The sequence below is a fragment of the Garra rufa genome, chromosome 5 (assembly GCF_049309525.1).
Source record: "Garra rufa chromosome 5, GarRuf1.0, whole genome shotgun sequence".
In the NCBI taxonomy this organism is placed as follows: Eukaryota; Metazoa; Chordata; class Actinopteri; order Cypriniformes; family Cyprinidae; genus Garra; species Garra rufa.
Genome location: NC_133365.1, coordinates 39,846,523 through 39,862,866, shown reverse-complemented (window position 1 = coordinate 39,862,866; position 16,344 = coordinate 39,846,523). Strand labels below are relative to the sequence as shown.

Genomic DNA, 16,344 nt, shown 5'->3' with positions numbered 1-16,344 from the left:
AATTTGCTCAACTCTGGCCACAAAATCTGACCCATAGACAACAGGGTTATAATGCCTTTGGCATCATCTTTATCTCTAAATGTGCGACTTGTTTTATGGTTACTTCTTTTGTGCCACCCTACAATTAGTGTTATTCAGATGATAAACTGATGCATCATTCCTTCACTTACATTGTCAAAGAAATTGTTGGCTTTGCTGTGGCTTGTCTTTCAAACCATTTTGAAGGATGACTTCATCTAGGAACTGACTGGGTGACTTAATAGTCATGTTAGTCATAGTTTTTCTACTTTTTTATTATTTAGGCATTTGTTCAACAAAATTTTACTGTTGGATTTTAAAGTGTTTTCACAACGCATCATTAATCAGCCATATTGGCGGCACTGAACGTAAACAGCGCAACTAAACTGAAATAATCTTGCATATTTAGCTGATTATTGCTGCTAAAAATGGACAATCATTGTCATGTTTTGGGCTGTACTAATCAGTCAGAATGGGTAATGAGTAACGTTACTATACATTGCCTTGCAAAAGTATTCATACCCCTTCATCTTTTTTTACATTTGTTTTGTTGCAGCAATATTGTTAAACTGCTTTAAATTAGTTTTTTCCCACATCAATTTACACTCCATACACCATAATAATGACAAAGCAAAAAACAGATTTGCAAATGTTAAAAATTTATTTTAAAAAAACACTGAAATAAGTACATTGCATAAGTATTCATACCCTTAACTCAGTACATAGTTGAAGCACCTTTACAGCCTCAAGTCTTTTTGGGTACGATGTGACAAGCTTTGCACATCTGCATTTGGCAATTATCGGCCATTCTTTAACTCACCTTTTCACCTCTCAAGCTCTGTCAGCTTGGATGGGGGCTGGCAGACATTTTCTAGAGTCTTAGTTGTTCCAATCATCTTCCATTATGGATAATGTAGGCTACATGCTTCTGTGAACCTTCAATGCAGCAGATTTTTTTCTGAACTCTTCCCTAGATCATTGCCTTAACGCAAGTCTGTCACTGAGCTCTACAGGCAGTTATCTTGACCTCAGGACTTTTGCTCTGATATGCATTTTCAGCTGTTAGACCTTTTCTGAGAGGTGTGTGCCTTTCTAACTCATACTCATTCAAATGAATTTGCCACAGTTTAACTCCACACGAAGTGTAGTAACATCTAGGAGCAATATGAATGCACCAGAGCTAAATTTCGAGTGTCCCAGAAAAGGGTATGAATACTGCAACGGGATCTTTTCAGTTTTTTATTTTTAATAAATTTGCACAAATGTTAAAAACCTAGTTTTTGCTTTGCCATTATGGAGTAGGGAGTGTAGATTGATGTGGGGAAAAAAGTCATTTAAAGTAGTTTAACATAAGGCAGCAACGTAACAAAATGTGAAAAAAAATGAAGGGGTATGAATAATTTCGCAAGGCACTGTAGACTGACAAAAGTTATAACAAATCAAGCAGAAGAGTGCAAAAACCTGTACTGTAAGGAACAAAAGGCAGTTGTGGTTGGCCAAACTTTCCCTGGAAAGCAGGATTTCCAGGGAAAGAATCTTGATAACACCATATCATTTCCAGTCAGGTAGGTAAAACATTAGGCTAATATAATTAATACTGCTTCAGCTTTATGAATCTTTACCACCTATTATCTTTAGTTTGTCAAAATATTGTGCCCTTTGCTCATATGATTTAGCAGCTTTTTTGTGGTTTAGACAGAGCATAAATTAGCAGAACAACATATTCAGTAGTACCTTAACCTTGCAATCCATGCTGTTGTTTACATCCGAGTATCTCCAATATGGCCGCGCATCCGGGTAACTGACCAAATTGCAAACCCTCTATACCTTTGGGTACCCCACTATAACCTAAAAATGTATTCAAGTCATCTCTGCTTACTTTGCCTCATGGCATGGGTTTGACATTCTGTCTTTGTTTTACCTAAACAACCCTCTACCATGTTCTCTTATAAGAGAAAACAGACTGTTAGCAAGCAGGCTTTCCAGTGAAAATACCACACCTTTTATGTGAAAACATTATTATTACTAATTTGTCTAATTAACCCGCCATTTTATACCATTTTAGCGTTTAGTTCTAATTTGTTGTTTCAGGTAATGCCACGTAGGCCCCTGGCTGCTGTCGACGTCATTACGCAGCTGACGTGATGTGACGTGCGCCGCCTCCCTTGTTCCTTGTTATTGGATATCCCTCCGCCCTCCGACGCAGTTGTCAAAAAAAAAAAAACCTAAGCTAAGTTTATAAACACCATCGACTGCAGATTTTCTTGGAGGTTTTTAAGATCTCCCAGCCCGTGACAATGAAGTTTATGTACAAAGAAGAACATCCATTTGAGAAGCGACGGTCCGAAGGGGAGAAAATCAGAAAGAAGTACCCGGACAGAGTGCCTGTGAGTCAGACAAATGAGTTGTTTTTGTCAGGGCCCTGCTCTCACAGAGAACATAAACCGAGGCATTACACAATGCAACGCTAATTAAAAGGGGAAACCGTGTAAAAATAATAATTTCTCTTAAAAAATGGCGAAATTATGCTTATATGTAGTTAATGTATGAATTGTCATCGTCGTTTGTAAGCTGTCCTTCAAATATAAAAAGGGCTAGCTTTAGCGTCAGTTAGCTTCTGTGTTAAGACAATATTGTGGAATCGTTTACAGTACAAGTAATAGAATAACCAATATCTTTTTTATAACGGTATATAAGTTTACATGTAATACACATTAAGGAGTTAAATATCATATAATAACAAGCGAGAGACGGTAAACAGCTTTGTGTCTGTGAATCATTCAAATGAACCTTGTTGTTTTGACAGAGTAAAGAACAAAATGACTAAAATATGACATTTTCTGACACATTACCATGTTGTACGCAGGTTTATTTTCAGTTGCATTATGTGTCGTTTGTCAAATATCAGCAGAGAAATTTGTTAGAATGGCAATGTGCCCTTTTTGGGGATTTCCCTTAACACGAAGGGACACAATATTGTTATTATACTACTAAAAGACGCAGTTGTTCTCGTATTACTAATAGTTTTCAATATTAAAAGCAGTATTTTGATTTTCCACAGGTGATCGTCGAGAAAGCTCCCAAAGCCAGAATAGGAGATCTGGACAAGAAGAAATATCTCGTCCCGTCTGACCTCACAGGTTAATTTTACTTGAAAAATCTGGAATAATAAAAAAAATACGAAGGATATGTAATAACATTTGTTTCTTATTTTTAAAGTGGGGCAGTTCTACTTCCTGATTCGAAAAAGGATCCACTTGAGGGCCGAAGATGCCCTCTTCTTCTTTGTCAACAACGTCATTCCTCCCACATCAGCCACAATGGGGCTGCTTTACCAGGTATGTCTTTTAAATATATCCGAACATAATTATTTGTGTAGAATGATGTTCATAAAATCTATTAATGAGCATCTCTAAACTCTTCATCTCTGTTTCTGTGTTGTAGGAGCACCATGAAGAAGACTTTTTCCTTTACATTGCCTACAGTGATGAAAGCGTCTATGGGGACGATTTGAGAGATGTGTAACCAATTGACCTGCCCCACACTACCTTTCCTTAAAATAAAATGATCAATATGTTAGGCCACATGAAGTGTACATGTTGAATGCACTTTCATATCCTCCTCCTAGTCTGTTTATAAAATATTGTTTGTACTCTATGCTGCCTGCATATTGTTCCTACCTACTTAAGAGTTCCTTCCTCAGTCTTGCTTTTAGGCAGACCGGATACCAATGTCCTGGTCTGTTTCAGTAAATTAGTGCTACTCATATCCGTAAAAGCCTTTTCAATGTTCTGCACTTCTCCTTTCACCTTTTCTCACTTTCCCTTTAGCACCGACATGCATCCTGCAGTCACTTTGCTATTCTGTCGGTCTTTAATGTTTGATTCATTTTTGTTAGTTTTTTTTTTTTTAGCCACCACATTTGCACAGACCAAAATCACTGATAATACTGGACTATCATACCATGTAATGTGTGTGAGTGTGAGTGTGTTTGTGTACCATTGCCAATAATTATTTTTAAATGGGTTGGGATTGCTGTTTATTTGAATAAACTGGTTAAAATGTTTAAGGAAAAAAAGTTTCTCTTTAGTTGAGATGTTGTAGGAGATTGCTTGTTTATGTTTCAGTTTTATTATAATCATTATTGTTAGGTTGAGATTCATGACCTGAGTTTTTTTTTTTTTTTTTGGCATGTTTGTATTATGGATTGGTGTGTTTTGTTTTTTCCCTAAAAGCTTTAATTGTCATGGTCACCAATCTTAAGCTTGCTGGCATTATAAACCTGATGTAAAAAGCTGCCCGTGTCAGTCTTTAATGAGTTTTGACTGAGTAATGCTTTTCTCACAGATCTGAAAATATCTGTTGTACAGATGGATAGATAGGTTTCATAATACATTAGGCATATGATTTTAAAATAATTTAAAAGTTAAACTTAATAGACTTGTGCAGTCATAGGGTACATACAGAAAGAGAAAAATGAAATCAAAAGATAGAAATAAGCGAAATAAAACATTAAAATAAATGTTACAATCAAATATTAACACATTAAACATCTTTGTTATTTTTCAAACCTTATATGTTAGGTATTGCTAAATGTCTGTTCTTTAAAAAAAAAAAAAAAAAGCTTATTTCCCACATACACTACCAGTCAAAAGTTTTTGAACGGTAAGATTTTTAATGTTTTTTAAAGAAGTCTCTTCGGGTCACCAAGGCTGCATTATATTTACAGCAAAAACACAAACATTTTAAAATATTTCTACTTTTTTAAATAACTGCTTTCTATTTGTATACATTTTAATATGTAATTTATTCCTGTGATCAAATCTACATTTTCAGCATCATTACTCCAGTCTTCATTGTCACTTGATCCTTCAGCAATCATTATAAATATGTTGATTTGCTGTTCATGAAACATTATTATTATTATTATCAATATTTAAAACAATTAAGTACATTTATCAGGATTCTTTGATAAACAGAAAGATCCAAATAGCAGCATTTATCTAAAAATAAAAAGCCTTTGTAACATTATACACTATACCATTCAAAGACTTGGAGTCAGTAGGCTATATATATTTTTTCTTGGGAAAATAAATTATAGAAATGAATGTTTTTATTTAGCAAGGATGCTTTAAATTGATCAGAAGTGTTGATACAGACATTCATAATATTACTTTTAAATCATAATATTACTTATGACCTTACTTTCTATTCATCAAAGAAACCTGAAAAATTCTACTCTGCTGTTTTCAACATAATAATAAATGTTTTTGAGCAGCAAATCAGAATATTATATTTATAAAGGATCATGTGACTGGACTAATGATGCTAAAATTCAGCTTTAAAATCACAGGAATAAATTACATTCAAAAACATATTCAAATAGAAAACAGTTATTTTAAATAGTATTTTTTTTAACAGTTTTTGCTGTACTTTGGATCAAATAAATACAGGCTTGGTGAGCATAAGAGACTTCTTTAAAAAAAAAAAAAACATTAAAAATCTTACTGTTCAAAAACTTTGACAGGTAGTGTATTTACATTTATGTATACTAAATTTAGCTCACTGTTAAAATTCAATTTGTCATTTTACCTAAACAGTCTGTTTTCTCATTTCAATGTTACTTGCAAAATGTTTATTTAAAAAAATAAATGAATAAAATGATTTTATTTAGATAATATCAGATTACGTAAAATATGTTTTTTTTTTTATAAGAGTTGTCATATGTGGGGAAAAAACGAATAAAATAAAAAAGCGAAACCTTGGCTGATGAAATGTGCGTTTTATTTCTGCTCAGACACGTCACATGTGTCGCCATCAAGGCACGCCCACAGCGGAAGTGCGCCAACCTGGGTTTCCTGTCATTTTTATTTTGGTTAATTACTGATACACTTGTTTATTTTTCTTTAAGGAAAGCCTTCAGACAAGCTCAGCATACTTTTAATCTCAGAAACGGACAAAAGTGCGTTACCTGAAGATTCCACGATTGTCACTGCAAGAGTTTAATTTAGTTCGCTGATTTTGCAAACTAGCTGACTAAGCTGTCACTTTAGCCGTTAGCCTGCTAGCCTAATGGTCAGGTTAATGCAATTTACTGCTTAAAGATAATACTGAAATCACTTTCGTCTATAAGATCGAGCGTGTGAAAGATGATTTGATTGGGCAGATTAACTGATTCGGCTGTCAAAACGTCCAGGCTACTGCAAGCATAGCCAGCTAGCTTGTAAAGTCGTTATAGAGCTAACCCAGTGCAGGGAGTTTGCTCATTTAACTTACTGCCTTGTATTGCTTCTCAGATTACCACATCTCTTTCTTCTAATTTATATTTTGCTCTAACTCGTAGTCTTTGGTTTTAGAATTGATATGGTAAGTTGGTTTAAACAACGTTAGCGAGGCTTGTCAACTTTTTGACAGCTGCCTTAGTTTGTGTTTGTGATGTGTCATCCTGAACCTGTCAGATGTCTAAATTGTGCTGTACAACAATACTAAGAATGTTCTTGATTCTGTTATGTTTTTAACGTTGTCATTTAACGAGGTTAAATAATTTCCAGACTATCAGTTCTTGAATTGTTTCTCATTCTGACTATTCTAGTTGTGGTAGGGCTGAATTCAGTCTTAGTGGATTCATTAGTGACTAAACATGCAGATGCTGATATTTATGTTGTAACGTATTTTCTTAATATCTCCACTTTAGCTGGCACCACCGATCCCTACCATCATGCCGGCTCTTCTGGAGAGGCCCAAACTGTCTAATGCCATGGCTCGTGCCTTGCACAAACACATTATGAGGGAGAGAGAGCGGAAGAGGCAAGGTGAGCCCAGGAATCCTCTGTATATTATTTTTACGACAGAAAATGCAATTATTTCCATGTTGTTTCTCTGGTGCTTTATGTGAATTCTAGGGTTGTTGATGATGTGCAGTTTGTGATCAGTTATCTATTGTTTATCTCAGAGGAGGAAGAGGTTGATAAAATGATGGAGCAGAAACTAAAAGAAGAGGAAGAGAGAAAGAGGAAGAAGGAGATGGAGGAGAGAATGTCTTTGGAGGAAACAAAAGAGCAGGTGCATCTGTATGATTGCTGCATACTTGGATTACTTACAAGTGATGTAGGACTCCTGACCAATGTTTTATTTCTCTTTCTCTCTCATTAGATTATGAAGATGGAAGTGAAGCTGCAGGGTCTTCAAGAGGAAAAGCACCAGCTTTTTCTGCAGCTGAAGAAAGTCCTACATGAGGAGGAGAAAAGACGTCGGAAAGAACAAAGGTACGGAAAAGAATATTTACCAGAATCTGTTTACCAGAAAAATGTAAATACTAGGGCTGCAACAATAATCGATAAAATAGATTATTTTCGAAAATGAAAATCGTCGTCAACGATTCTCATTATCGATTAATCGGGTCCGCCCACAGTACACGTACAACTTTAGAGAATCACATCAAATTACAGCACTGAATGACGCATTTCTATAGACACAATGGATCTAAAAATAGTGTAGGAAACAGAATGAGATGCTGCAGGAGAGTTACGTGATCCCAAAACATGAGAATTCCTTATTTTATATGTAAATGTCACAAATTCACACAAGCATTTCCATTTATGCATAAAAGTCCATTCTGACAGTCTGTGTTAAGTTTAAATCTTTACAGACTGGAACACAGACAGGGAGATAATTAATACTCAGCGCATAAACATGAAACATCTGTCGTTGAATGTTAAATTTAGATTTGAAATACAACATGTAGTGCACGTATTTATGGAAGGTAGGAACTGTAAAGTAGGGCAGTGACGGTGGTAATGGACCAACTACCGCCGGTTGCGCGGTGTTTTTTATGTATCAAAATAAATTAGGCTCAAACACTGTTAACAAACGTGCGTGTTTATTTTAGCAATTCCGTCACTGAACAAGCAGCTTTCAAAACGCTAAAATAAATCACAGAAATAATACATTTAAATAACAGAAAGTAGCCCAAATAAGTGTTGAATAGGCTATTAAACAAATTCGTTCTGAAAAATTCCTAACAACCTCGACAGCTCATCAGAATTACTGGCCCGAGTCTGACTGGAACCTGTCTTTTTCTCTTTCTCTTCCCCATTGCACAGCTGCTGTTTTTAATAGCAACGTGATTACATTTATTTTCGTTTCTTTAGTTTATAAAGTTAATTTAGAAATATATTTGGAACACGTTTTGTTTGTGAAATTCAAGTTTTTGTCTTTTAAAGTAACAACCAAGCAGCCAGCGGCAGACAGATCAATTTAGCCTACTCAAGTCATCACGATTTAAATTAAAATCCATAGATTTACAGCATATCACAATATTAGTTTAATCGTTTAACCTAGATAAATGTGTGCTATTAGGCGCATATCCAATCGTTTGTGCGGAGAGTGAAAGCTTTGCAGGACATGGAGGCGCCAGCGCCATGTGAAACTTCATTTTTGCTCATAAAGGTAAGAATAATAAATTTACTTTAAATTATTACTTCATTACTATAAAACGAAATAATTCAAAAAAAAAAAAACACACTTTCATTAGCTATAGGCCAGTGGCGGCTACTGGTCTGTCAAATAGGGGAAGCTCATTTTTGGCCTACATCATAAAATTGTCTATTTATTTAAAAGTAAAATCAGGTCGACAATATTAGCACTGTCTGCCATCGTGTGCAGTTTCACCCATGACGCTAGCCTAGCCTACTATATGAATGAATGAATGAACGATCTAAAAAAATATTAAACTCTGTAAAAGTGAAACAAGGAATGTGGTGTATAATTGTGTGAAATGTATGATGAAAATCAAGCAATTTCGCCAAGCAAATATAAAGAAATAGGTTGCAGCAGTTTTTATTTCGACTGAACTTGAGAAATCCACGATGGGACTGGGCACGAATAGCTTCAGCGATTCCTTATAGTACAAAATCGCTGTCAGTCAAAAGGAGATGCAATCTTTCGACAGACCCTCCAATCATCACGCAGAAGCTCGGAGTCCAGGCCAGCCCACTCCTCATTCACCCCCAGAGACGCTGAGCGTCCGTGGGCAGGACATAATCGCAGCGTTTATCCAATGACCGTCTAGTTTCAAAGCACTGAAGAAAAACGTTCAAAGCAGCCGCATTGAAGTCAATGGACGCTGGGCTTCAACGGGGAAATGCACTGTGACGCTACTGGAATGTATGAGAAGAAAATCAAGTCAGCCGACCTGCTATATCAAACTGATTCTGAACGAACTCGTCTTTGAGATGAACGTTTTCTAACGCATTTTTAGTCAGTAAAATGTTAATACAATAGTACGTAATTTGACCATTAATTTTGTGACATTATAGGGGAAGCTGAGCTTACCTTGCAGTCTTAAAGAAATCGCCACTGCTACAGGCCTAATCCATAAAGATGGATTTAGGCATTAAAAGCGCGTCCAGTGAGCAGATGGTGAGTCAGGATCGTCAACTTCATCTTTGCGACACTGACTCAGAAAATACTAGTTTATTAATAAATTATTCGAATATCTCCTTACTTTTCCCCCGGCACATTCATGGTAATTGCTTTAGCTGAGGCTTTGTGGCCAGCTTAAGCTTACTGTGTGCATTTGAACGCGGAACTCTGCTGAAGGCATCTGCGCTCGCTGCTGCTGCTGTTGGCGGGACACTAAACACCGCCACGGCAGAATAAATAGCAGAAACACTGTATTTTATGCTTGTTATAGTGTGTTTTTCTTCAGATATTTGTCTTTTCTTTTTATTACGACAGGTGGTCTAATACATTTTTAAGCAGCGTGTTTTCATAGCATTCAGAATATGGAACAGTGTAATTTTGACAAAAAATTTTTTTTAATTTTTAAGTCAACTAATCGATTAATCGAAAAAATAATCGACCAACTAATCGATTATCAAAATAATCGTTAGTTGCAGCAGTAAATACACAACACAGTATTTATTTATAAATAAAATAATAGTACAAATAAATAAAATAAGTTTTGTTTTATAAGATTTTTTCATCAGAGATGCTTTTGACTATTAAAACACAATGGAATCCAGAAAATTAATGGAAAAAACAGACTCTGATAAAAATAAAACTGAATTTGAGAGGGGAAAAAAAACATTTCATAAGGCCTTAAAATTTAAAAATTTAAAAAACGGATTTTTGTTAAACTTTTAATAGATTTCTTGTAAATTGTGTTAATTTCATGATATCAGTTAATTTGACATGTTAATTAAATATTTTTGCTTTAACCATTAAAACAGAGTCTAGAAAATTTTAAAATGGAATCCAGAAAAATATGAATGGAGAAAAAAATAATAAAACTGAATTTAGGAAAAAACAGGATTTCCACAGGTCCTTGAAATCAAATTCAAGGCCCTGGAAAGTTTTTGAAAATGAACATACATAAAGACAGGTCCTTGAAAGTGCTTGACTTTATTTTGTGCAAGACGTTTTCTGGAAAAAGTTCGGTATTATTTTCTCCGGTCCGCTGATGTGTTATTTTGCCAACACTTTGTGGCCTATGCATACTAGCTTGCTTGATTTATGAATTGACAAATAGAATATCAGATCTCTGTGAAATGGCCAAAAATAAATGCAAACAATAAAAACAAAAATGTGTTGTTTTGCAGTGTGTGACACATGAAAACTGTAACAATGTATCTTACAAGGAAACATGATGTAACCTTGCTCTCACTTGAAATATTTCCCCTCATTAAGTCCTTGAAGGTATTGGACCTGGAAAGTCCTCGAAGAGCCCTGAAAAAAATTTAATGAATATCATAGGGCCCTAAAATAAGACACACAGTATCCCAAAATGCTACACAGAATCCTTTTTTTTTCACACATGATTGTAATTTAAAATGTGCATATATATATTTAATATTTCATATTTAAATATATATATATATATATATATTGAATATTTAATAACATATTTAATATGTTTACAGTGACATGACAACTCTGACTTCGGCAGCATACCAGCCAAACATGGCCATCCACACTGGACAGCACCTTCTCAGCATGCAAGGTGACCCCTATTTGGTATCTTTAGTGATCTGTCAAAGACAAATAAAGCTGTAACTGCCATCTAGACTTCAACAATGACTTAATTTTTGTTTCACCACTTGTTTTCACGCAGCGGGTCAAGTTAGTCATGGGCGTCCAGGTGCTCTTCTTGGGGAACGCAGTAAACAGCTCTTCCAGTCTCCAGTCATTCCTGTAAGTGAGATATTTTAATTTAAATCAATCTATTTGTACCTAAAAAATACAACTTTTTAAAAATAATAATAAGAAGAAACACCTGGTTCAGCTGTCAGTTACAGATTGCATTTTTTTGGTGTGTGCTTTTGTTCATTAAAACATTATTGGCTGCATGCCACCTCCTCAGACACGCCATTTCCAGTCTCAGCCGGGTTTCAGTGCAGGTGGAGCAGAGCATGGCCAGTACTCCGGAGCCCAGCCGAGTCACAGCCCGTATGGAGTCAGCCAGCCGCAGCATACATCACCTTTTGCCTCCAGTCAACCGGTGCCAGCCAACTATGCCAGTGGTTCACAGCTTAGAGGTACCTTGTTTGTATTTTCCTTCAGTGAGTTCATGTGTTTAGATCTGGATATATGTTTTTTTTGTAAGATGTTATCATTTTCTGTTTCCAGGTGCATCAGCATTCCAGGCCATGCAGTACCTGCCCCATCAACAGCAGGGCTATGCGGTCCACAGTCACTTCACCTCTCAGCCAGGTGCGTGTAATGTGTCTGTGTGTATATGTGTTCATATTGTTATACTGTAGCATTCTTGTAAATATGTATAGCAATAAATGATCACTAATGTGGTGCATAAATAGTGTTTCAAGTCAGCCAACCTCAAAATTCTGTTATTAATTACTCACCCTCATGTCGTTACAAAACAAGACCTTTGTTCATCTTCAGAACACATGTTAAAGGGGGCATAACACACACAGTTTCACCCAATCCTTTGTTAATCTTGAGTACCTATGGAGTAGTACTGCATCCTTCATATCTCCAAAAAGTCTTTAGTTTTATAATTTTTACAAAAGAAAGATACAGCTTTACGATTCTCTCCGAAAACAGCCGAGCTCCTGGATGCGCGCCGTGGGTTGAGCTAAAGATTGACGAGAACTCATGCGCCGATTGCCAACAAAACACAGATATTTGATGCCGTTTCACTCACCATCTGCAGTTCTGAATCATGACCGGGATCTTTTATAGCTGGGACCGCTCCATCTTTCAGTATCAAATGATGTGCAAATCCAGCGTCGAACTGGATTATACAACGTCTGTCAACAAACACACTTGCAAAACTCAGTTTCTGCCCTGGAAAAACAAACCGCATCATCCACTGTTCACGTAACGCTGGGTTTTTCGGGAAGCTGAGCAAGGTTATCTTTGCCTTACAACCAAAACCACACTTCTTTAGAGACATTCTTCCTGAGTAAGTCCCGTGCAGCAGTGCAGCCGAATGAAGCATGTTGATGGGCGTGCTCTTGCTCTTGCTCTGGTCGATATGTGCGCGGGTGCACTATTTTGGAAGAAATGCCCAAGACAAGGAGTTCGACCCTTCAGGACGTCATGAAGAGCCATGATCAAAAAAAAAACTTTCCAAAACTTGTAAGAAACCCAGAAGTGTGTATTCAGCATAGAAATACTGTTATACGTCCAATCGTTTTTATTTTTAACTTTGGCCATGTTTAGCATGAGAATCCAACTCTTTAACAGTGTAAATAACTTAACATGTATGAAACTGCATTGGACCCCTTTAAGATATTTTTGATGAAACCCAAGAGCTTTCTGACCCTCAATAGACAGCAACACAACTGATACGTTCAAGGCCCAGAAAAGTAGTAAGGACATTGTTAAAATAGTAGTAAAACAGTAGTTCAACCTTAATTTTATAAAGCTATGAGAACATTTTTGTGTGCAATGAAAACAAAAATAATGACTTTATTCAACCATTTGAATTTATTAAAAAATGTCAGTCTTCAATGCGCGTTCACACAGCAAGGTAGCTCAGTAGGTATTTGAACAGGATCTGTCCCACATAAGTGTTACAGTTTTCTCCATCGTCTTTTTGGCAGTCCTTCTTTATTCCTTCTTTTATTCCAGGTTACATCCCCAGTGCTGGGATTCCCCTGCAGAAACAGTTGGAACATGCTAACCAGCAGTCTGGCTTCACAGATTCGGTAAGTAGGGCTGTTCAGGATGTAAACTCTGATACACCGGGAACAAAGGAAGGTCAGCTGCTTTAAACAGCTGCGTGCAGAGGTTCACTGGATGCCTTTGTCTGTGTAAACATTACTCATTTGTGTTTTCAGAGTCCGTTGAGGCCCATGCATCCGCAGGCTCTGCATGTGAGTGCTGCAGGTTTGCTGCCTACGCCCTCTATTGCTGTCCAGATCCCTCCTGGCAAGGTCAGAGACACGCCAGTTAATGAAATCTATATTAACATAGTCTTCCTGCTACGTTATTGCAGAGATTCTGTTGATTAGGATAAAGGGAATGAATTGATTTTTAGCTTTAAATACTAGCAATCAATTCACTTGTTATGTTTTGGGTATAAATGTCTTGCTTCTTTTCTTTGAACAGTCTGGCTTACCATATGCACATCCACCAAGGCCCGCTTCCCCAGGCGCATTCACACATGGAACGCCCTCACAACAAGCGCATGCAGTAAGTTGTGTCCAATTGAAATAAACTTATTTATAACATAAATGTACATTTATTTACTATTGGTCAAATGTTGAGTCAGTATGACTTATATTTTTATTATATATAGATATATAATAAAATATTTTACTATGATCAAGTATTTTAATTGATCAAGTTTTTTAACCAAGAAAATTCAGTAGTATCTGATTGGGATCTTTGACATCCAAGTGACTTTTTTTTTTCTTTTGTTGTACAGGCCACATTTCAAAGCTCTTCTCAACCAACCCCCCGCCACACCTACCTTTCTCACAGCCAACCAGGGCAGAGGTTTTACCACCATGGCAAATAGCTATTCATTTCAGTCTAATGCAGAATGTTAGGGTTTGAAGATAACATTCACCACTTACACTTTGAAGGCTTTTGGATTACAGCTACATAGCACACAACGCTTGGCATCATAGTGTTATGACGTAGAACACATGACTTTATTACTGTCACATGCAAGTCATTTTTTCTGTTATTTTTCAGCTGTTAGACCTTTGCTACAGGGTATGTCATTTTTTTTTCAATATTACAGTGGGACGTGTCTGAGTTTCTTTTATGCATTTGAAGACATCGGCAACATCTGTGCCAACATTAGCAACGTTATAATACTACAATTAAATGACACAACTAGAGTTAAATCTGGTTTTTAAACTAAACAATGTAGAAACAGATTAGAAGACTATATTTCCATGTTCTGTAACAGACCTCCCACTCAGGGCCATCTATAACTTGCATTAACACTGATGAATGCACCTTTTCCCTATTTCAAAGAACAGGGAAATAATATTTTCATATGATTTTAAATTGTAAATGTAATGTTTTTAGCCAGCCAACTGAATTTCACAAAATTGCACTTAAAAATATGAATTTTATTAATAATCTGTTTAAAGAGCTTGTTAAAATAGTAATAAATAGTTGTGTAGAAAAAAACTTTTGACTTGTCACCTTTTTATTGAGATTTTCCTTGGTCTGTATTATTCTTTTTTTTAAGGGTTTCTGATGCTCCTTTAGTTATATCAAATTTAAGGCCATAAACAGTTTTAAATTGTACAAGAAAGTCCTAATCATGATTTCAAGATGTCTTAAATTTGGGGAAGGAAAGACCAGAATTGCAATATGGCTAAATGTGATGATTAAACTTGAAAATGCTTGTGTCACCACACAAAACTTAAATTCTGTATTAAAATGTCTGTTGAGTGGTGCTATAACTCTAATGCTCTGTGAAGTTTTAAAATGACATAGCGTCTGCACTACACCTAAACCTGATAGTATGAACAAAAATAAATGTGACGTAAAAACGCAGTCACAAGCATGCTGTTTTAGCTTGTTGTCATCTTTCAGCTCTTTCATTGTGAGTCATGTTTTTCACTGGATTCGTACCCAAGGACTCCGCATCCTTAGTCAAATTCTGTGCCAGCTAAGGTAGCAAACAAACTTGTTAAATCCGTAAAGTGAAACAAATGGAGCTGTAATCATAACTAAGTACGAAAACGATTACAAGTGCTCACTATTTTACTGCCCCTAGTGTCCATTTATGTTGGAAACTGCAGTGATGCATACTTATTAGTATGCATTTTGCGTCTTGCAAAAAAAATTCCAAAAGGTACATTTTCGTCATGAGATCAGGTAGAATAAATATGAGTGCAGCACTTTCAATGTCAGACTACGCTGCTTTGTGTACTGCAGTTACCGGGGAATATTTTTATATTATATTTCTGCTGTTCTGAAAGCGCCACCTGCTGGCAGAGAATGAATTAGCATTTTCAATAAGCCCGTCTATGGAAGCATGTTTCTGCCAATGATTAAAAAAAATATTATTGTGACTGTTATCGTTATTGCGATCTTACAATTCTGACTGTTTTTTCACAGAATTGCGTGATACAAACATGTAAGTCTTACTTTTTTCTGAGAATTGTGAGATATAAGCTTGCAATTGCGAATTGTAAAGTCAGAATTGTGTTATATAAACTCGCAATTCTGACTTTTTCCTTTAGAATTGCGAGAGAAAAAGTTGTAATTACCTTTTTCTTTTATTGAATGGCAAAAACTGGCTTTTATACCTGTCTGCTTTTTTTGTTCAGGCCAATGTAAAAAAATCTACTCATGTTTTTACGCTGCAAACACGCAGAGTTGTAAACTGTAAACTGGTGGATTGACAAAAAATAATGCAGTATAAACAATTAAGACAGTAAAATATATTTAATTGATATTAAAATGATTGAATGATAATTCTTTTTAAAATTAATATTATAAATTATACTTTTGACTTGTAAAAATAGTTTAAAGGCTGAAATGTGTATTTCTGCCGTTCTAAAAGCGCCACCTGCTGGCAGAGAATGAATTAGCATTTTCAATAAGCGCATCTATGGAAGCATGTTTCTGCCACTGAATTAAAAAAATATTGCAACTGTTGTTGTTGCAATCTCACAATTCACTTTTTTCTCAGAATTGCAAGATACAAACATGTAATTCTTTTTTCTCAGAGTTGTGAGAGATACGCTCACGATTGCAAGTTATAAAGTCAGAATTGTGTTATATAAACTCTTTCAATTCTGAATTTTTCTTTTAGAATTTCATGATATAAACTTGCAATTGCGAGAAATAGTCAGAATTGCAAGATTTTTAAAGTTGCAATTACCTTTT

General features: G+C 35.8%; 2 protein-coding genes across 3 annotated transcripts; both read left to right on the top strand.

Annotated features, from left to right (window-relative positions):
- Positions 1-2,199: 2,199 nt before the first annotated feature.
- On the top strand, positions 2,200-4,314 carry gabarapa (GABA(A) receptor-associated protein a). The gene is made up of 4 exons (XM_073839792.1): positions 2,200-2,405; positions 3,080-3,158; positions 3,238-3,356; positions 3,463-4,314. The coding sequence occupies exons 1-4, from the start codon at positions 2,316-2,318 to the stop codon at positions 3,541-3,543; spliced, it is 369 nt and encodes a 122-aa protein (XP_073695893.1). The 5' UTR covers positions 2,200-2,315; the 3' UTR covers positions 3,544-4,314.
- A 1,527-nt stretch (positions 4,315-5,841) lies between these two features.
- Positions 5,842-15,011, top strand: gps2 (G protein pathway suppressor 2). 2 transcript variants are annotated; one of them, XM_073840987.1, is made up of 12 exons: positions 5,842-5,980; positions 6,713-6,830; positions 6,971-7,080; positions 7,171-7,283; positions 10,941-11,020; positions 11,132-11,211; positions 11,381-11,555; positions 11,647-11,730; positions 13,114-13,190; positions 13,323-13,418; positions 13,594-13,677; positions 13,913-15,011. In XM_073840987.1, the coding sequence occupies exons 2-12, from the start codon at positions 6,737-6,739 to the stop codon at positions 14,003-14,005; spliced, it is 1,086 nt and encodes a 361-aa protein (XP_073697088.1). In that variant the 5' UTR covers positions 5,842-5,980; positions 6,713-6,736; the 3' UTR covers positions 14,006-15,011. The 2 variants fall into 2 exon arrangements, with proteins under 2 accessions (XP_073697088.1, XP_073697087.1); XM_073840986.1 differs by having other exon boundaries at positions 5,848-6,384.
- The last annotated feature ends 1,333 nt before the right edge of the window (positions 15,012-16,344 follow it).